At 39.8% G+C, this 21,758-nt stretch overlaps 1 protein-coding gene across 6 annotated transcripts in view; it reads left to right on the top strand.

The window, feature by feature from the left end:
- Window positions 1-21,758, top strand: part of ZMYM2 (zinc finger MYM-type containing 2) — a 179,806-nt gene that overhangs the window by 69,984 nt on the left and 88,064 nt on the right. For all 6 annotated transcript variants that reach the window (XM_079775649.1, XM_079775647.1, XM_079775648.1 and 3 more), the window contains one exon: window positions 15,356-15,427. In XM_079775649.1, coding sequence (XP_079631775.1) covers window positions 15,356-15,427 — 72 coding nt within the window. The remainder of the gene's footprint in view (window positions 1-15,355; window positions 15,428-21,758) is intronic.

Genomic DNA, 21,758 nt, shown 5'->3' with positions numbered 1-21,758 from the left:
TGCTTTTTTTTTTTTTTTTTTTTTGGTATTGTTTTCTTAGTCTCTATGTCATTTATTTCTGCTCTAATCTTTATTATTTCCTTCCTTTTACTTTCTCAGGGCTTTTCTTATTGTTCTCTTTGAGTTCTTCAAGTTGTTGGGTTAAATAGTTTATTATTAATTTTTTTGTGTGTTTTGAGATAGGCCTGTAGTGCTATAAACTTCCCTCTCAGGATTGCTTATGCTATGTCTCAGAGATTTTGGATTGTTGTGTGTTCACTTTCATTTGTTTGCATATCTCATTGGTAACCCATTCATTGTTTAATATCATGCTATTTAGCCTCCAGGTGTTTGAATGTTTTGGGTATTTTTACTGTAGTTGATTTCTAATATTCCACTGTGATCTGAGAGGATTCTTGATATGATTTCAATCTTTTTGAACTTGTAGAGACTTGTTTTGTGTCCTAACATGTGGTCTATCTTTTTTAATAACCCATGTGCACTTGAGATGAATGTATATTCTGCAGCTTTGGTGTGAAATGTTCTATGTTAGTTAAATCCATCTGATCCAGTGTGTCCTTGATAGTCACTGTTTCCTTGTTAAAATTTTTGTCTGGAAGACCTATACAGTGAAGTCAGCAGGATGTTAATTTCCCTTGTATTACTGTATGTTTGTCCATCTCTCCTTTAAGTCCTCTATAAGTTTTTTATATATTTAGGTGCTCCTATATTGGGTGCATATTTTTTACCAGGATTATATCCTCTGGGTGGATCGATTCCTTTCGTGATATGTAGCGACCTTTGTTGTCTCTTATGATGGCCCTCATTTTAAAGTCTATTTTGTCAAATATGAGTATTGCTATGCCAGCTTTTTTTTCTTTCCATTTGCATGGAAAATTTTTTTTCATCCCTTCATTCTCATCCTCTGTGAGTCTTATGTTCTGAGGTGGGTTTCCTGTTGACACCATGTAGACCGGTCGTTTTTTTATCTATTCAGCAATGCCTTTTGATGAGAGCATTTAATCAATCTACATTTAAGGTTATTATTGATAGGTACTTATTTATTTCCATTTTAATTCAGTATGCCTAGGTTTCTCTCTATTTCTTCCTCTCATTACAGCAGTTCCTTTAGCATTTCTTGTAATACTGGCTTGGTGGTCATGAACTCCTTTAGTTTTTTTTTTTTTTTGTCTGGGAAGGTCTTCATTTCACTGTCTATTTTGAATGATAGTCTTGCTGGAAATAATAATCTGGGTTTTTGATCCTTGCTTTCCATTACCTTGAGTATTTATACCCTTCTGGCCTGTAGAGTTTCCGTTGACCAATGAAATGATAGTGTTTGGGAGCTGCTTTGTAGGTAACAGTTTGCTTTTCTCTTGCTGTCTTTTATAAAAGATTCTTTGTCTAATTTTTTAGCAGTTTAATTATGATGTGTCTGGGCATGGGCCTGTTTGGGTTCTTCTTGCTTGGAACTCTCTGTGTCTCCTGTACTCCATTTTCCTTCACCAGGTTAGGGAAGTTTTCTGCCATTATTTCTTCAAACATCTTCTCTATCCCTTTCTCCTTCTGGGACACCCACTAAGTGAGTATTTTTTTGTTTCATGTTTTCCCACAGCTCCCTTAAGCTGTCTTCCCGTTTTTTCTTGTTGGTTCACTGATGAGTGATTTTTTTTTCTATCCTGTCTTCCAATTCGCTGATCAGATCCTCAGCTATCCTAATCTGTTGTTTATTCCTTCCAATGAATTTTTTATTTATGCTATCTCATTCATTATTTTTGTTTTCATAGTTACTATATCTTTTTTCATGCTGTTTAGTATGTTTACCATCATTATTCTGAACTCTATATCAAATACATTTCTTATATCCATTTCATTTTTCTATTCTTCTGGAGAATTCTTTTGTTCTCTCATTTGGAGATTGATTCTTTGTCTCCTCATTTTGGGTTCCTGTTTGGGGTTGTGACTATGTCTTAGGTAGATCTGCTATGCTTCTCAATCTCTAATGCAGGACAGTGTCAAACGCTGTTTCAGACTAATTAGATCAGGCAAAGGTTCAAAGCCTCCAGATACCACCTCTGCTTGCAGACTGTTTGGATTTAGTCTTTAGTAAACTCGGGCCAGAGGTTGGGTGAGTGGTTTTCCAACAGATTGGGGCAATTGCTTCTGCCTGGAGGTTAATTGTTTTTCTCAGTCTTTTTATGTGCCTCAGAAACTACATAGGGAGGGGCAACTGTGTTCCCTATGGCAAAAACCACATGAATAGCAAAGGTCTGTCTGAGAAAGATGCCCTCCACAGGTTCAGGGAACAACCCAATACAGTAAACTGGGGTGTCTGCCTTCTGAGCTCTAACCCCAGATCCACAAACCCTGGCTTCTGCCCACAGAGCTGCAGTCCAGTCCTCCCTTCCTTGCCGCAGCCCAAGGTGAGTTGCTGTACGTGAAATTTTGTGCCTTGTTCCTTTAGGAGGGTGCCTGAATTTCCAGCTGTCTGTCCATGGCAGACAGCAACCCTGCTGCTTTTCACGGCCAGATGTTAAGTGGGCACCTTTCTCAGTTCTGGTGCTCTCTGCAGTGTGGCCCAGCTTGGGGTTTATACCCAGAGGTCTCAGTGGCAGCCCCCCACAGCTGAGATATCTCTCCAGAACTTCAGCTGCTGTCTGTGGAGTCTTGTCCATCCCTTTCGCACCTCTGCCCTTCTTTCTAGTTTCTATGTGGTTTCTGTTTTCCATCCTTGGTTATCAGGGTTCTCTAATGCTTGTCTTTAGTTGATTATTCTGGATGATTTTTTTGTATTTTCGTTGTAATTCCAGTTTGGTCCTGGGAGCATGTCTTTGTAGCATCCACTTACTCTGCTGCCCTTTTAATCTCTCAAGGTTAAATTTGATTTTATGATCTTTTGAATTTATTTTGAATTTATACTCATGATTCAAAAGTAAAGTGTACATAAAAAGATATACTCAGAAAACTCCAGCTCCTATTTCTGTCTTTTCCTCTTGTTTCCTATTCATTCTCTTTTTTCCCCCATTAGATTTCATGTTCATTTACTTTGATTTTTAAATTCAATTATTGATAGATGTGGATTTATTGGCATTTTATTGTTCTTATTTTTTATCTTTTACTCCTCCTCCTTCATTTTAGTGTTCATATTTTTGATCTTTTACTTCTCCTCCTCCTTATTTCAGGGCTGATTGTTTTCTCTGTGAATTATTTGTTTACATCTTTTACCCATTTTGTTTTGTTTTGTTTGGGGTTTGATCTTCTCTTCCCTCCTCACCCCCATTAATTTGAACATTTATTTTTATGAGAAAAATGCATTGGTAATTTGTTCATGAAATAATTATTGACCACCTACTATGTTTCAGGTACTGTTCTTGTTGCTGGGGATAGTACAATGGAAAGTAAAGTAGACATAGTTCCTGCTTCATAGGATTCGAAATGGGAAGGAATACTTTCAATTTGTTAGTATAAGGAAAGCTATAATGCTGATGGAAATGATTACACTAATGATAACCTCTAGGACTTTTGATGTTGCTGATATTGTTGGTTTTGTTAGGAGTGCTGGCTTTAGTTAGTTTGCCTTGGTTAAAATTCAGGCCCCACCAGTTATCATCTGTGTCCTGGTAAATTAACTTCCCTGTGCCTGGCTTTGTTTTCATCCTGTGTAAAGTTGTGGACCTAGTAATCTCATAGTGTTACTAAAAAAATTAAATCTGAGTCTTTTGTCTTGATTTTTAAGATCCTACTTCTAGTAAATGAACACTACCAGTTCTCCATCAGCTTATTTATGTTCTTTCCTATTTACTTTCCCCTTTCCCTTCCTCAAAAGGTAACCACTAAGTGTGTGTTTTCATGGTTTGACTTATTTATAAATATTATGTAAGCTAGAGGCCTGGTGCACGAAATTCATGCGGGGGGCGGGGTTTCCCTCAGCCCAGCGTGTCCTCTCACAATCTGGGACCTCTCGGGGGGATGTAGGGCCTAAACTGGCAGTTGGACATCTCTCTCGCAATCCGGGATGCTGCATGCACCAGTGACCATACTTTTCATACAGGTGAAAGGCATCTTGCTGTTGTATGGGCAGCTACATTTTTTTGCCCTGATTATAAAAAGTAGTACATCACATGATCCTTCTGAGACACTAGTACCATTTTCCCCATCTTATGGGTGGAAAACTGAAGCAGAGAGAAGTTAAGTAATTGGCTTTGTCACACAGTTGTAAGTGTCAGAATCAGGGCTGACCACAAAATGTGCAAGCCAGAGTCCATGCATATCATCACTGCATCATCCTGTTTTTTTCAGTGTTAGAGTAGTCTTGCCAGATTTTAATTTTTAAATCTAAGAGACTGTTCCCAATATATAGACCTGGCCGGTGATCAGGGCCATCTGTGGGGTGACCGGTGGGCGGGACGATCGGGGAGACCCTAGGCCTGGCCAGCGATCAGGGCCATCTGTGGGGTGACCGGTGGGCGGGACAATCGGGGAGACCCCGCTGGCACTCGCCTTGGTTGGTGGCCTGGCGCTGCCTGCTGGCCAGCCCTGCCCTCTGCCATCACCAGTTGCCTCCCTCTCAGGGGAAGCTCCTGCATTGAGCGTTTGCCCCCTGGTGGTCAGTGTGTGTCATAGAGACCAGTTGTTAAGCAGGTAGTTCAGGCTTTCGGTGGATTTGCATATTAGAGTTTTATCATATAGGATGGCATTAATATGTAATGAGATTTATCTATGGTATATAGAACTGTGATTGGATGCTCATATACATTTTTTGCCATGTAGAATTTTAAATTTTAATATTGTCAAACTTAATGGTTTTCTATTATTGCTTCTGGAAATTGCTTCATATATTCTTTTCACTTCTAGGCTATAAAAGATACTTTTCATGTTTCTTCTTAATGTTTGTAAGGCTTCATTTTAACCTTTAAATCTTTAACCCACTTGGAATTTATTCTGGTCTACAGTTGAGTTGTGGGTCAAATATCTGCTTCCAAATGACTGACCTTGAGACTCAGCATGTTTTTGATGTCAAAGTATTCTTCATACAAGGGATTTCATTCCAATTATTACATCAATATTCTTGTTAACTTTTCATAAATTTTTATATTTTGTTATTTTAAATGAGGTTTTTTTTTCCATTATTTTCATAAAGGAAAAAAGTAAATTCTTTATGAATATACATACAAAAGGTCTATAATTTTTGTTGTGGTGGTGTCCTTATCAGTCTTTGGAATCAGGGTAATGCTGACCTAATAGAATAGGGATGGGAAGTGTTCCATTCTCTTGTGATTTTTAGAAGAGTTTGAGAAGAATTCGCGTCAGTTCTTTTTTAAAATGTTTGTCAGAATTCTCCAGGGAAGCCATTTGGTCCTGGGCTTTTCCTTGTTGCAAGGTTTGTGATGACTGATTTAACCTCTACTTACCAATCTGTTGATCTTTTTTGTTTAGTATGGAGTTGGTTTTAGTGGTACCTCTGTTTTAAGGAATTTGTCTATTTCTTTTTTGTTATCTCTGTTTTTGGTGTATAATTGTTCATAGTATTTAATTAGTTCTTTTGGGAGAGTGGGGCAATGTCCTGTAGTATTGTCCCTTTTTTTTGTTTCTCTGTTCTTTATATCTTTTGTTTTTCTTAGTTTAGCTAAAAGGTTTGTAAACTTCTTTCAGATGATCAACTTTTGGTTTCATTGATTTTATTTTTTACTCTCTGCCTCCACTTTAATCTTTATTATTCCCTTCTGCTGGCTTTGCATTTAGTTTTTTTCTTTTTTTTCTATATAAGGTGTACATTAGGTATTGATTTGAGATCTTTTAAAAAGTAGGTATTTATAATGATATATTTTGTTTTGATCACTCATTGCTCTGTATTCCATCACTTTTGTTATTTTGTGGTTTAGCTTTCATTTATTTGTTAAGTATTTTTAAGTTTCCCTAGTGAGTTCTTCTTTGAGTTATTTATCTTTCTCTGACTGGCTTATTTCACTTAGCATAATGCTCTCCAGGTCCATCCATGCTGTTGAAAATGGTAAGAATTCCTTTTTTATAGCAGCATAGTATTCCATTGTGTAGATGTACCATAGTTTTCTAATCCACTCATCTGCTGATGGGAACTAGGCTGTTTCCAAATCTTAGCTATGGTGAATTGTGCCGCTATGAACATAGGGATGCATATATCTTTTCGGATTGGTGTTTCTAGTTTCTTGGGATATATTCCTAGAAGTGGGAGCACTGGGTCAAATGGGAGTTCCACTTTTAGTTTTTGTTTTTTTTTAAAAATAAATCTTCATTGTTCAGATTATTACAGATGTTTCCCCCCCCCCCCCCCCCCCCCCCCGCCCATAGCTCCCCTTCACCCGGTTCCCAACCTACCCCATCCCCTTAAAACGCACCCCCCCCCCCCCACACACACACACTATCCTCGTCCATAGGTGTAAGATTTTTTTTGGACTATATATTTATTTATTTAACCCTTTGCACTCACTTGCTTTTTTTCTCGATTCCTTTATTCTAATGCTAACCGTGTCGAGTCACACTCGACATCCGAGTGCAAAAGGTTAATAAGTCCTTATTGTTCAGATTATTACAGTTGTTCCTCTCTTTTTCTTCCCATAGATCCCCTCCACCTGGTTCCCACCCCACTCCATGCCCTTACCCCCCCCCCCCCCCCATGACCTCATCCTTAGGTGTTCGATTTTTGTCCAGTTTCTCCCCGCACCCCCCACACCCCCTGCCCCGGAGAATTGTCAGTTCACTCCCTTTCTATGCCCCTGATTCTATTATATTCACCAGTTTATTCTGTTCATCAGATTTTTTATTTACTTGATTTTTAGATTCACTTGTTGTTAGATATATATTTGTTGTCACTTTGTTGTTCATAATTTTTATCTTTACCGTTTTCTTTTTCTTCCTCTTCTTAAAGAATACCTTTCAGCATTTCATATAATACTGGTTTGGTGGTGATGAAATCCTTTAGCTTTTTCTTGTCTGTGAAGCTCTTTATCTGACCTGCAATTCTAAATGATAGCTTTGCTAGGTTGAATAATCTTGGTTGTAGGTTTTTGCTATTCATCACTTTGAATATTTCTTGCCATTCCCTTCTGGCCTGCATAGATTCTGTTGAGAAATCAGCTGATAGTGTTATGGGTACTCCCTTGTAGGTAACTAAGTTTTTCTCTTGCTGCTTTTAAGATTTTCTCTTTGTCTTTTACCCTTGACATTTTAATTATGATGTGTCTTGCTGTGGTCCTCTTTGGATTCCTTTTGTTTGGGGTTCTGTGTGCTTCCTGGACTTGTAAGTCTATTTCTTTCACCAGGTGGGGGAAGTTTTCTGTCATTATTTCTTCAAATTGGTTTTCAATATCTTGCTCTCTCTCTTCTTCTGGCACCCCCCTTAATTCGGATGTTGGTGTGCTTGAAGTTGTCCCAGAGGCTCCTTACACTATCTTCATATTTTTGGATTCTTTTTTTTTTTTCTGGTTGGGTGTTTTTTGCTTTCTCATATTTCAAATCTTTGACTTGATTCTTTGGATCCTCTAGTCTTCTGTTGAATCTCTGTATTATTCTTTATTTCAGTCAGTGTATGCTTAATTTATAACTGGTCCTTTTCCATTTTTTTGGAAATCTCACTAAGATCCTTGAAGGTCTCACTAAGTTCATCAGAGGTTTCTAGAAGATTCTTGAGTAACCTTATAACTGTGGTTTTGAACTCTATATCCAGTAGTTTGGTTTCCTCCTTTTCTTTCATATATGACATATTTCTTTGTCTCTGCATTTTGGCTGCTTCCCTGTGTTGATATACTGGACTTGTGTGCTAGGTGTCCTATAGGGCCCAGTGTCTCAGCCTCCCCAATCACTTGAGGTGGACACTCTTGGTGAACCCCTTTGTGGGCTGTGTGAACTGTCTTGTTGTAGTTAAGCCTTGATTGCTGTCGGTATCACTGGGAGGAATTGACCTCCAGGCCAATTGGCTGTGAGAACCAGCTGTGTCTACAATGGAAGAACTGCTGTGCTTGAGACACCCTTATGGGGCAGGACTTGCTTCAGTGGGGCTTTTGTGTTCACTGAGTCTGCCTCTTGAGTGTGTTGCTTATGGATGTGAAGAGTTGTAATCTGGTATTGTCTCACACTGACCACTAGGTACACTGGCTCTTGAATCTCCAAGAGGTGCAAAATCAGCCACGGCCTCAGACCACCCAGCAGGAGCTACAGTGAGATCTGCAGATTTCTCCTCTTAGTTTGGGGTTTGGAAGTTCCCACATGAGGTCCAGCTGTGAAGCAATGCAGGCTGCTGCTGCCGAGCCTTGGGCCTTCTTTTGGAAGCTTTGGAGCTCTCTGACCCAGCTGCAGTTTGTTAGGTTTTAGGCTGCAAGAGGACAGGTTTCATATGCAAAAGTCTCTGTGCCAAGCTTGGGTGGGATTGTAAATTGGGTGGGGTGGTGTCTCTGGGAATCACCAGGGCAGAGCAAACAGCAATGGCTGCCAGTCAGCCCTGCACCGGGGAGGTCCCTGTGTCTCCGCGTCCCGCGCCCCCACGCAGGAACAATGATCGCTGTAAGCACTTCTGAGAGAAAGCCGCCCTCGTGTTTCGGCCCAATGCCAGACAGTCCAGTTTCTCCCTGAATGAGTCTGGGTTCCCAGAGTCTCGCCCGGAACTAGAGTTCTGAGCAATCGGGAGCTTGTATCTTCCTCCCGATTGAAAAAAAACCAACAGCACACCCAGTTGCCAGCCTGTTTCGAGCACGCCTCCGTACTTACGCACCTCTGTACCTCCTACTAGTCTCAGTACACTTTTTTCTTTCCTTCTAGTTGTAGAACTTCCACTAAGCCCGCTTTTCGGTGGTTCTGGATGATATTTGTTTTGTCTTTTAGTTGGAGTTTTGATGTGGTTGTGAGAGGCAGCAAGTACAGGTGTTTAACTATGCTGCCATCTTGTTTCTCTCCCATTTTTAATTTTTTGAGGAAACTCCGTACAGTTCCCCACTGTGGCTGCACCAGTCTGCATTCCCACCAGCAGTGCACAAGGGTTCCTCTTTCTCCGCATCCTCGTCAGCACTTGTATGTTGATTTGTTGATGATAGCCATTCTGACAGGTGTGAGATGGTACCGCATTGTCGTTTTGATTTGCATCTCTTGGATGATTAGTGACTTTGAGCATGTTTTCATATGTCTCTTGGCCTTCCTTCTGTCCTCTTTCAAAAAGTATCTATTTAGGTCTGTTGCCCATTTTTTGATTGGATTGTTTATATTCCTTTTGTTAAGTTGTATGAGTTCCCTGTAAATGTTGGAGATTAAACCCTTATCAGTGATAACACTGGCAAATATGTTCTCCTATGCAGTGGGCTTTCTTGTTGTTTTGTTGATGGTTTCTTTTGCTGTGCAGAAGCTTTTTATTTTGATGTGGTCCCATTTGTTTATTTTCTCTTTAGTTTCCATTGCCCTAGGAACTGTGTCAGTGGATATATTGCTTCGGCATATGTCTGAGATTTTGCTGCCAGTGTATTTATTTAGTTTCCCGTAGTATGTTTAAGTCCTTTATCTATTTTGAATTTATTTTTGTGCATGGTGTAAGTTGGTGGTCTAGTTTCATTTTTTTGCATGTATCTGTCCAGTTTCCCCAACACCATTTATTGAAGAGACTGTCTTGACTCCATTTTATGTTCATGCCTCCTTTGTCAAATATTAATTGAGCATAGTGGTTTGGGTCGATGTCTGGGTTCTCTATTCTATTCCATTGGTCTAGATGTCTCTTCTTGTGCCAGTACCAGGCTGTTTTGAGAACAGTGGCTTTGTAATACAGCTTGATATCTGGTATTGAGATCCCACCTACTTTGTTCTTCTTTCTCAGGATTGCTGTAGCTATTCGGGGTCTTTTTTTATTCCAGATGAGTTTTTGGAAAGTTCGTTCTAGGTCTGTGAAATATGCCGTTGGTATTTTAATGAGTGCATTGAATTTATAGATTGCTTTGGGTTGTTTGGACATTTTGATGATGTTGATTCTACCAATCCATGAACACGGTATGTTCTTCCATCTGTTTATGTCTTCCTCTGTCTTTTTTTTTCAGTGTCCTGTAGTTTTCCGCGTATAGGTCTTTTACGTCTTTAGTAAGTTTATTCCTAGGTATCTTAATTTTTTTGGTGTGATGGTAAATGGGATTCCTTTTTTAGTCTCTCTTTTTGTAACTTCACTATTGGTGTATAGAAATGCCATAGATTTCTTGGCGTTAATTTTGTATCCTGCTACATAGTTGAATGGTCTACCCATTATTGAAAGTGGTTATTCAATAACCACTCTGTTATTTTACTCTTTGTCAATGTTTTCTTAGTATATTTTGGGACTCTGCTATTTGGTGCATATATGTTTATAATTATATCTTTTTTTTAAAAGATCTTTATTGTTGAGGGTATTACAGATATCCCTCTTTAATTCCCCCATTGTTCCCCTCCAACTCATTCCTACTCCTCTCCAGGCCTTCACCACCCTATTGTCTGTGTCCATAGGTAATGCATTCACACATACACACACACACACACACACACACACACACACACACACACACGTAAGTTCTTTGATTAATCTCTTCCTGCCCTCCTCTGCTCTTTCCTCTGATATTTGTCAAGTAAGTTCTATGTTTCTGTGCCTCTGGTTCTATTTTATTCATCAGTTTATTTTGTTCCTTAGATTCCTTGTTCATTTATTTTGATTTTTAAACTCAATTGTTGATAGTTATGTATTTATTGCCATTTTATTGTTCATGTTTTTAATTTTTTTCTCTTCTGTCTCCCTCTTTGTCCTCCTCCTTCTCCTTCTCCTCCTCCTCCTCTTCTCTCTCCTCCTTCCAGCCCCCCTATGATACGAATGTTGGTATATTTCAATTTGTTGTAGAGACTCCTTAAACTATCTTCTTATTTTTGGATTCTTTTTTTTTTTTTTCTCTTCTGATTGGGTGTTTTTTGCTTCCTCAATTTCATACTGTTGATTTGATTCTTGGAATCCTCTAATCTACTGCTGAATCCCTGTAAATTATTCTTTATTTCTTTTAGTGTATATTAGAGCATTGCCCCTAGTACTGAAGAGTCAGGGGGTCACTTCCCAGTCAAGGTTGGATCCCCAGCCCTGGTGGAGGCATGTTCTTGAGACAACCAAATGATGTGTCTCTCTCACATTGATGGTCCCCTCCCCCTCTAAAACATCAATGGAAAATTTATCCTCAGGTGAGGATTAACAACAACAACAACCCCCCCAAAAAAAAAACAACACACCAAACAAACAAATACAAAAAACTGTTCCTATATGGCCCCATCCTCTTTTATGTCATAATAAATTACATTTTAATTACAAATTAAAATTTTAAGCATTATATGTGTATTAGAGATTTACCATTATTTTTGTGTGTTTGTCTTTAATCATGTAGGAAATAAAAAGTGGACTTACAAACCAAGAATATAATAATACTAGTTGGTTTTTATTTGCCCATATAGTTATTTATATATAGATCTTTATTCTTTCTAGTTACTGTGTAGTAGATATCTTTCATTTCAGCATAAATCTTTGACTCTGGTATTTCTTGTAGGATAGGTCTAGTGGTAAGAATTCCCTCACATTTTACTTGGGTATGTGTTTTTTTTCTCCTTCATGTTTGAATAATAGTTTTGCTGGATTAATATTCTTATGTGAACGTTGTTTTCTTTCATTATTTCACATGATGTTGTGTTACTGCCTTTTGGCCTCCATGGTTCCTAGTGAGAAATTGGCTGAGAATTCCTGGTACCTGCTGCTCTCAAGATTGTCTTTCAACAGTTTGATTATAATGTGTCTCTTTTGAGTTTATCCTACTTGTAACTGTGATTTTTAGTTTTGTAGATTTGTGTTAATTATCAAATTGTTGAAGTTTTTAGCCATTATTTCTACAAATGATCTTTCTGCCCTGTTCTACTTTTCTTCTGGGCCTTTCATTATGCATATGTCTATCCCACAGGTCCCTTAGGCTTTGTTCACTTTTCTTCATTCTTTTTTTAGTTTTTGCAGATATCCCTCTTTTATCCCCCCATTGTTCCCCTCCAACTCGTTCCTACTCCGCCTAAGGCCTTCAACACTCTATCGTCTATGTCCATAGATAATTCATATATATACGTATATGCACATAAGTTCTTTGGTTAATCTCTTCCTGCCCTCATTCTCTATAATTGTAATTTTGGCCTTGTTACTGCTAGTTGTTGGTGAAAGTCCTGTCTCTGAATTCTCAACTTGAGAGGTAGGGAGTGGTTGGTAGCGACCTTATCCCTTCCTCATGGATTCAGGCTCCTTACTTGGCTTTTTCTACCATCAACTTGGCTGCATGCTGGAGCATCACTTTGAAGCCAGGCTAAGGTACAAGTCTAGGCCTCCACTTGGCCTTTGCTGGTGTTGTTGGGTTAGTGCCACATTTTTTTTCTGAGGTGTTTGGATAGAGTAGAGGGTCTATTGTTTAAAAGTTTTCTGTTTCCATATGCTGTAATTTCAATTGTATTTCTCCATTTCTTTTGCTGGTTTCAGGGTTATTTTTGTCTAATTTTTAAATTTTATTTTTGTTAATTCTCACCAGAGGATATTTTTCCCATTGCTTTTCAGAGAGACTGAAACAGAGGGGGTAGGAAGAGGGAGAAAAACATCGATGTGAGAGAGACACATCTACTGGTTGTCTCCTGCATGTGCATCTACCAAAGGTCAGGGTGCAAACTCATAACTCAGGCAGGTGCTCTTGACTGGGAATCGAACCTGTGACTCTTTGGTGCTTGGGCTGATACTCTAACCACTGAGACACATTGGCCAGGGATGTCTTTATTTTTTATTTAATTTTTAATTTTATTCAGATTTTTTAAAGAAATTTTACTGTGATTTGTTTTGGTTTATCCCTTCTAGGGTTTGCTCTGTTTCTTCTGTTTGTGGGTTACTGTTTTTTGCCTAATTTGCAACATTTTCACCTTGCTGAAGTAATGTTTGTCAGAATTCTCCATTGTGAAGCTCCTCCGCTTTCCATTTCCATGTTGTACTCTTTGGAATGAGTCAGTCTCTCCTTTAGAGGGGGTATATACAGATACCTGGAATTTTTCTGCATAGGAAATTTATCTCTTATACATTTATTAATTTATTCAATCATTTATTAATATGAGTAGGGACTTAGGGATATTTATTTTATACTTTGGGTTATAATTTAGTACTGCTTCGTTTAATTTGTTGTATAATTTTCTAGCTTTGGCCATTGAGAGTACTTTCACTTGTCTCCTGTGTTCTTTTTGACATACCTAAGTATTGATACTTTTAAAATATTTTTTTAATTGATTTCAGAGAGGAAGGGAGAAGGAGAGAGAGATAGAAACATCAATGATGAGAGAGAATCTATAGATTGGCTGCCTCCTTCATGTTTGGGGATTGAGCCTGCAACCCGGGCATGTGCCCTGACCAGGAATCTAACCATGACCTCCTGGTTCATAGGTTGATACTCAACTACTGAGCCAACACGGCTGGGCAGTATTAATAATTTTAAAAATATTTTTTTATTGATTTTAGAGAGAGAAAGAGGAAGGGAGAAGGAGAGAGAAATAAACATCAGTGGGCTGCCTCCTTCATGCCCCCTATTGGGGATCGAGTCTGAAATCTGGGAATGTGCCTTGACTGGAAATCAAACCAGCGACCTCTTGGTGCATGGGACGATGCTTAACCAACTGAGCCACACCAGCCAGGGCCTGATTTTGTTTTAAATTTCTATTACAGGTTTTGTTTTTTTTTTCGTTTTTTTTTTCCTTTTCAGTTTTAGAATTTCCATTTGGTTTTTTTCTATCTTCTATTTTTTTAAAAAAAGTAAGAATCTCTATTCATTAAGTGGCTTTAGTTTCTTATAGCAATTTTGTCATGGCTGTCTGTCAGTTCATTCTAACATCGCTGTACTTTCAGTGTTAGCATCTATTGATTGTCTCTGTACATTTACATTGTTGTTTTCCTGGGTTTTGGTAGGATAAGTGAGTTTTTAAATTGCAGCCTAGACATTTGGGGTATTATTATACTGTGGTTCATAATTAAACCTCCGTTTTAGCTGTATTTCTTTGACACTGCTCTGCCAGGGGGAGGAATGTGCCACCTCATTATTGCCAAGTGGAGGTAGAAGTCCAGGCTCTCCATTTGATCTCTGTTGACACCAGTGGAAGGGGAGGGTATTCTTGTTATGCTGGGTGGGTTTAGGGATTCCACCCTGACTGGGAGGAGTATCTTCTTGCTGGAGTATCTTGTTGCTGCTCCCCACAGAGCCTCCACTGACACCAAATTGTTCCACTCTACTGGACAAAAAATATTCTTCATTTTTTCATTAAATAAAATAAAAGTTATTTTAAAATATTGTTTCATCTTTGATTTTTTAAATATTATGTTCATTTGTTTTTTATAATTCCCATACTAAATGTTAATAACTTAAAAGTAAATTAATAGGGATCCATGCATATGGTGTTACTGATAAAGGAACACCATCAGATATATTTGGAGACCATAACCCAAGACACTCTAATAAATGTCTTCTTTTCCTGTAGCCTGGGAAATAAAATTGTACGGTGATCTTTTCTTGTCCTTGCCCTCTCCTTCCCCTTTGATCCTTGTATTTAACATTGAACAGAGCTGCAATTGTTATCTATGTCCCCATTGCTCAATTAGTTTTTGGAGTATACTGATACAGGTAATTAATCTAGATGCTGGCACTGGAGACTATGTTAAATGCTTAACACTTTTCAGTTATTTTCGTTTTCTTCAGAGTATCTTGACTTTCTGCAGAGACTAAGGATGTAAATTCATATGTGCTGGAAGCTGTCATATGTGCTTTAAAATGAATTCCCAAAACCATTTGCAGATGATGAAAATTGTAATTGCATAACTTCCAAATCATTTAATTTAGAATATGTTGAGATACCATTATAAGAATTAATAGACAACGCAAGAGCTGCCCCACTGGTGGTCAGTGTGTTTCCACAGGGGGAACGCTGCTCAGCCAGAGCCCTGAGCTGGGCTCACTGCTGGCAAGTGCAGTGGTGGTGGCAGGAGCCTCTCCCATGAGGAGCGGGCCTAAGCCATCAGTCGGACATCCACCTCCTGGACTGCGAGAGGGCACAGGCCAGGCTGAGGGACCCCTGCCCACAACCCCACCCCTGAGTGCATGAATTTCGTGCACCGGGCCTCTAGTTTAATAATAATTGTTTAAGTTGGGCAGTGGCACTGGGGCTATAACAGATAGGCATTTTTAAAAGGTGGAATGAGTTTGTAAGTCACAGAACAGGTAATTAAGAATAAACTTTTGCAGCTTGCTTATTTACTTTTCCATCTACTAGCCTTTCTTTATATGTTTTTATAAAGTGTTTGAAAATCTCTTTTTAGGTAGGTAGCCATCCAAGCTTTCTGAAGGAGGTTCGAGATCACATGCAAGACTCTTTCTTGATGCAGCCTGAGGTAAGTAGGAATGTAGCAGGTGTTAAGGCCTGACAGTTTCATGCTACTGTTACTGTTGTGATGGTATATCTGAACAGCCCTGTGATTTCTTGAGTGCTGGCACACTTCGGACATACTGAGCTTCAGTTCTTGACCACCTCAAGGAAGTGAATATCTTAGTAAACTATGTCACAAGAACTTTTTATTTCCCACTGCACATAAAAATAGTGTTTACAGTGCACTGTAGTCTATTAAGTATACAATAGCATTATGTCTAAAAAGAATGTACATGCCTTAACTAAATTATTTCTTGCTAAAATGTGCTAACCATCATCTGAGCCTTCAGTGATCCTTTTACTGGTGGAGGGTCTTCAATTTGTAAAAAACTCAGTATCTGTGAATCACAATAAAAGAAGATATGCCTATGTGTTAAAATTTATGCACTTAAAATATATCAAATGATTGTTTTCTTATTTTATCTCTATAACATACACAACCTTTCTTATTTCATTAAATTTTACATGTATTTTCTGTTTGATAAGATCATTTGCTTTTAGGTATTTATGTTGCTATTAGCAGATATACTTTTTTAATGCACAGTACCTTGTCCACAATAGGAATTTATTTATAGGATATCAAAGCCCCTCTATTTAGTGCATGCTTGAAAGATAAATAAAACCCTTTTAAATACATAATTTTGAAATCTATATTCCCATTAATCCAGATGAATAAATTAGCTCATGAATAATAAATGCATACAAGTAGATATAATTATAATGATCAAAATAAGGAATTTTATTTTAATATAATACTGCTATCTGATTAATCTATAGACCTTATTCAAATTTTGTCTATTAATGTCCCTTATAGTAAGTGGAAAAAAAAGATTACTTGTCTGGGATCCGTGTAATCCAGGGTTATAGTCTATTTCATCAAAAATTTTTTTGTCTTTTTCCTCCTCCATTTCTTTGAGACTCCAATCCCAGATATATTATTAGACTTTCTGCTATTTTCTTATAATCACTATGTTTCTTTTTCCTTCATTTTGGAGAGTTTCTATTATTGTATCTTTGATTTTACTGATCTTTAATGAAATAAAATTAATCAAATAAAATACAGTATATTTTTCATCTCAGATCTTGTATTTGTTAATAGAAGTTCCATTTGGGTCTTTTTTATCTATTCTACTAGGGGTCCGGTGCATGAAATTCATGCACTGCGGGGGCGGGGGGCGGCGTCCCCCTCAAGCCCAGCCTGCCCCCTCTCACAGACTGGGAGCCCTCAGGGGATGTCCTAAGCCACAGTCTGGCCTCCCTCTGCGGGAGGCAACCCGGGTGATCAGGGGAAGGCGCCAGCCCCATCACCCTGCTGCTGCAGCCACTGCCAGCCAGCGCAGCCGCCAAGGTGTTTTCATCAACATGGACTCCAGTCCCTTCACCATGAAAAAATGACAACTTTCTTTAGACATTTTCAAGATGTGTCTTTCATAGAATATGACATTTCTTTCTTTCTTTTTTAATCCTCACCTGATGATATGTTTCCATTGATTTTTAATATATTTTATTGATTTTTCACAGAGAGGAAGGGAGAGGGATAGAGAGCTAGAAACATCGATGAGAGAGAGACATCGACCAGCTGCCTCCTGCACACCCCCCACCGGGGGTGTGCCCGCAACCAATGTACATGCCCTTGACCGGAATCGAACCTGGGACCTTCCAGTCCGCAGACCGACGCTCTATCCACTGAGCCAAACCAGTTTCGGCTGTTTCCATTGATTTTTAGAGACTGTGAAAGAGAGAGAGAGGGACAGACAGAGAGAAACATCATTGTGAGAGGGACACTTTGATTGGTTGACTCCTGCATGAACCCTGGCCAGGGAGGAGCCTGTAACCTAGGTACATGCCCTCGATCAGAATCAAACCCGGACCCTGCAATCAGCAGGTCGAGGCTCTATCCACTGAGCCAAACCAGCTAGGGCAGGATATGACATTTCTTAGCCCCTCCAGCAGCGGACCTTCGTTTTTTCCTCCGGGAGTGTGGTGGAAAAACCCTAGATCACCTTCTTGGATTCTTATTACCCAAGTTACCAAGAAAACTGCAAGTGGCATACAGGAAGCTTAGCCAGTGAGTGGTCAGAAAAGGTGTTTACGCTTGAACTGGTTTAGCTCAGTGGATAGAGCATCGGCCTGCAGACTGAAGGTTCCCAGGTTTGATTCCTGTTAAGGGCATGTACCTTGGTTGGGGGAACAGCCCCAGTAGGGGGTGTGCAGGAGGCAGCTGATCGATGTTTCTCTCTCATCGATGTTTCTGACAGTCTTTCCCTCTCCCCTCTTCTCTGTAAAAAAATCAATACAATATATTTAAAAAAGAAAAGAACAAAAAGGTGTTTCCTCTGCAGCCCATGTGCAGAGGACCCCCTGCGTTGTGTCCACTGGGCTAGGGGCGTGTCCCTGGCCCCCAAGCCCGGCAGCCCCACGTTCGCTGTGTCCACCAGGCTGGGGGGGGTGGACCCCGTGGATGCCGCGCGCTGTGTCTGCCGGGGGCACACCCTCCGGGTTGGGGGGCGTAGACCTGGGCCGCTTGGTGCAGGCGAATGTGCAAGCAGCCACGGGGTGGAAGTTCCCGTCCCCTGGCCATTTGTCCCAGGACCCAGCGTGCTTGGCGCCCCTGGTTGCTTGTCCCATGACCCAACCCGCTTGGCGCCCCAGCCTTTTGTCCCAGGACCCGGACCGCTTGGCACTGGCTCCCGTAGGCCACTCTTGACCGGGGGCATTCTGGGACCCCGGCCGCTCAGGGCCTACGCGTGGGCCTACAGGCTTGGAGTGGCCTGGATCCCGAGGATGTTCCCGGCACCCAGGCTGCTGGGCGCCTGCATATGCCATCTTTGTTGGGTTAATTTGCATACTCCCGATTGGCTGGTGGGCATCGTGAAGGTATGGTCAATTTGCATCTTTCTCTTTTATTGTTGTAGATTCCTGCCTCATTATATTCATGTTTTTCTGTACTGATTTCTCAACTATGTTGGCATATTTATAATAGCTCTTTTAATATCTTGGCATACTATTTGCATTTGTCATTTCTAGATCTATTTCTACGGCTTGATTTTTTTTAAATTTCTGTATAACGTCATATTATGTTTTGTGCAATTTTTAAAAGTCATTGTTTCGCTGAAACCGGTTTGGCTCAGTGGATAGAGTGTCGGTCTGCGGACTCAAGGGTCCCGGGTTCGATTCCGGTCAAGGGCATGTACATTGGTTGCGGGCACATCCCTGGTGGGGGGTGTGCAGGAGGCAGCTGGTCAGTGTTTCTCTCTCATCGATGTTTCTAGCTCTCTATCCCTCTCCCTTCCTTTCTGTAAAAAAATCAATAAAATATATTTAAAAAAAAAGTCATAGTTTCATATCTTCTGTCTAGTTTCCTAGTTGTTAAAGGTGGGAGGTTACATCTAGTCTCTGTTACTCCATCATGGCTGTGGATGGAAGTCCTATATGCTTTAATATGGAACAGTTCTCCAGTCTTTCATGACTTTGACATTTTTACATACTATACAATGCTTTGTAGAGTGCTCCTCAATTTGGGCTTTTCTGATATATTCTCAGGAATATATTGAAGTCATGCATTTTTGGACATCATAAGTGATATTGCATCCATTTTAGTGCATCACATCAGGGGGCACTTGATGTCTGTCTGTTGACTTGGTTCACTTAGCTAAGGAGATGTGGGTAGAATTTATCCAGGATACCATTGCTATTCTTCCCTCTGTGTTTATTAATTTTTTTTGGTGTATATATTCTATAAATATTCTGTTGCTCAATAGACATTATACCCACTATTTTTAGCATCCATTGTCAAATAGAAAAAAATTTAAAAATTATAAGTGTATGTGAGTTTTGATAGAAAAATTCTAACTACAATGAAGAAAAGTAAAACATGATAGTTTATCAGTTTTTTAGAAGCTTTTTTCTTCTGTGTGAACATCTTCAACATAAAGAGATAATATTAGAATTTTATTGACTAAAGTACATATAAGTTTTACTTTAATTTATCTTTTAATCTCCACTTAGTGTAATAATTTGTGCAGTATCATGTCATGTTGAAGTTTTATCACCACTCTAATCAGGATTCTTTTTTTAAAATTTATTTTTATTGATTTCAGAGAGGAAGGGAGAGAGAGATAGAAACATCAATGATGAGAGGGAATCATTGATTGGCTGCTTCCTGCACGCCCCCCACTGGGGAGGATTGAGCCCGCAACCCGGGCATGTGCCCTTGGCCAAAATCGAACCTGGGACCCTTTAGTCTGCATACCTACACTCTATCCACTGAGCCAAACCGGCGAGGGCTCTAATCAGGGTTCTTCACTATTTTGTGCTTTTGACTCCTTTAGTAATATGGATAGACCATTTATCAGTTAAATGCATAAAATAGAATATTACAACTAGAATTGATTAATCCAAAGTTATTGAAACATTTTCAAATGTGATATATACTTTATTAATGCACTAATAAAATGATATGGTAATAACTACAGTTTTTTGAAGTAATATTGAACATCTATCTATCTATCTATCTATCTATCTATCTATCTATCTATCTATAAATTCCTAAGTGACCCTTAAGATCGAATGACTGGAACGACCAGAGCAACTGGTTGACCAGTCGCTATGATGTGCACTGACCACCAGGGGGCAGATGCTCAATGCAGGAGCTGCCCGCTGGTGGTCAGTGTGCTCCCACAGCCAACCTCCTCTGGCCTCTCCCTGTGGCCGGCCAACCTCCCACAGTCCCTCCCCCTGTCCTTCCCCCTGGCCGGCAGGCCCGCTCACTGTGGTGGGGGCACAGCGGTGAGGGAAGGAGGAGGGGGGACGGCAGGGAACCGTGCAGTGGTGGGGCACCGACGCGGGCATTGGCGTCTGGCATTCGTTCCTTCTGTGCCTGGCCTGGTGACCGTTGCCTTCTCTCCTGACCCCGCCGGGGCCTTCAGGCCCTGGGCTGGGACGGGGAAAATGGGGGTGGGTGGCGGCGGACGTGGCCCCTTTCCCAGGCAGGCCGAGGGCCGGCTCCCTCCTTGGGGCTGGCAGCCAGCCTCCTGCAGTCCCTCCCCCATCTTTCCCCCTGGCTGACAGGCCCTAATTGGCCCTGATCACTGGCCAAGCCTAGGAACCCCACCCGTGCATGTATTTGTGCACTGGGTCTCACTAGTAATAATATATTGAGCTATCTGCCAGTATTATGGAAAAAGCTGGGGATTTTTATTTTTGATGAAGTTACAGGTTCTGTTAAAACTATTGTAGTTTGTTGCCTCCAATTAAAATGAAGGAGAATGCCACATTGCAGTAGATATTATTGAATGTAAAGATAATACATTTTTCCCATCTAACACTGTGGAGCAAAGTTAAGTTGTAGTTGAATGTGGTTAGGAAGTAGGTTCTGTGCTGGATATAGCTTGGTACCGATTTCCTAGATTAGATTTGTAGCAACAAGTACATGAAACCTTTATCTCTTGTGAGCATCTACCCATGTTGCCCACTTGCTTGGTCAAAATGTCCTAAATGAAATGTATTACTTACATGTAAAAGGAAAAATTAGGGGAAATTTAAAAATCTTGTGATGGTTGCTAATTTTGATATTCATGTGGAATTGGTTAAAATTAAAATGTAAGGCACCTTTTCTCAGTAGCCTGAAAGTGAGCCAATTTGCTATAAATTCTCATTATATTTACCTTACTGATATCTTGTTTCAATCAGTTCTACCTCATTCTTTTCCCCTAAGTAGGTTTATTTTCCCTCCTTTGTCTAAATATATTATTTGTGAATTTGTTCTATTTAATTTCATTCATTTAAATTACATAATGCATATTTATAGGACACTTGAAATTTAAATATGATTTTTTGTTGTTGTTGTTAATCCTCACCTGAGGATATTTTTCCATCAAATTTTAGAGAGAGTAGAAGGAATGGGGAGAGACAGAGAGACACATTGATTTGATTGCCTCCCGCCCGGGCCCTGACCAGTGCCAGGGATGGAGCTTGCAACCGGCAGGCCCTTGCAAACCCAAGACCCTTCAGTCCACAGGCTCTATCCACTGAGTTAAACTGGCTTGGGCTATTACATATCAAGCAGAGAAGACATGGCATAAACCTTTCTTTCTTTTTTTTGCTGATGTTCTTCTATTAAATGGGACCTTTTGTTTTTAAAGTAGTAGAGGTAGTTATGAAAGTATCTTTGTTGAAATATTTTCAATATTAATGATTCTATCTATCTGATAGTATCTTCACATTCTTTTCAAATAAAAGTATTTTGTCAGTGTGGACCACTTGCTTATTAGCTCCTTGTTTACTTCACCCAGTTC

Source organism: Cnephaeus nilssonii (assembly GCF_951640355.1).
Source record: "Cnephaeus nilssonii genome assembly, chromosome: 6".
In the NCBI taxonomy this organism is placed as follows: Eukaryota; Metazoa; Chordata; class Mammalia; order Chiroptera; family Vespertilionidae; genus Cnephaeus; species Cnephaeus nilssonii.
Note: the sequence above shows the minus strand (reverse complement) of the source record. Positions and strands in the feature narration are given on the sequence as shown.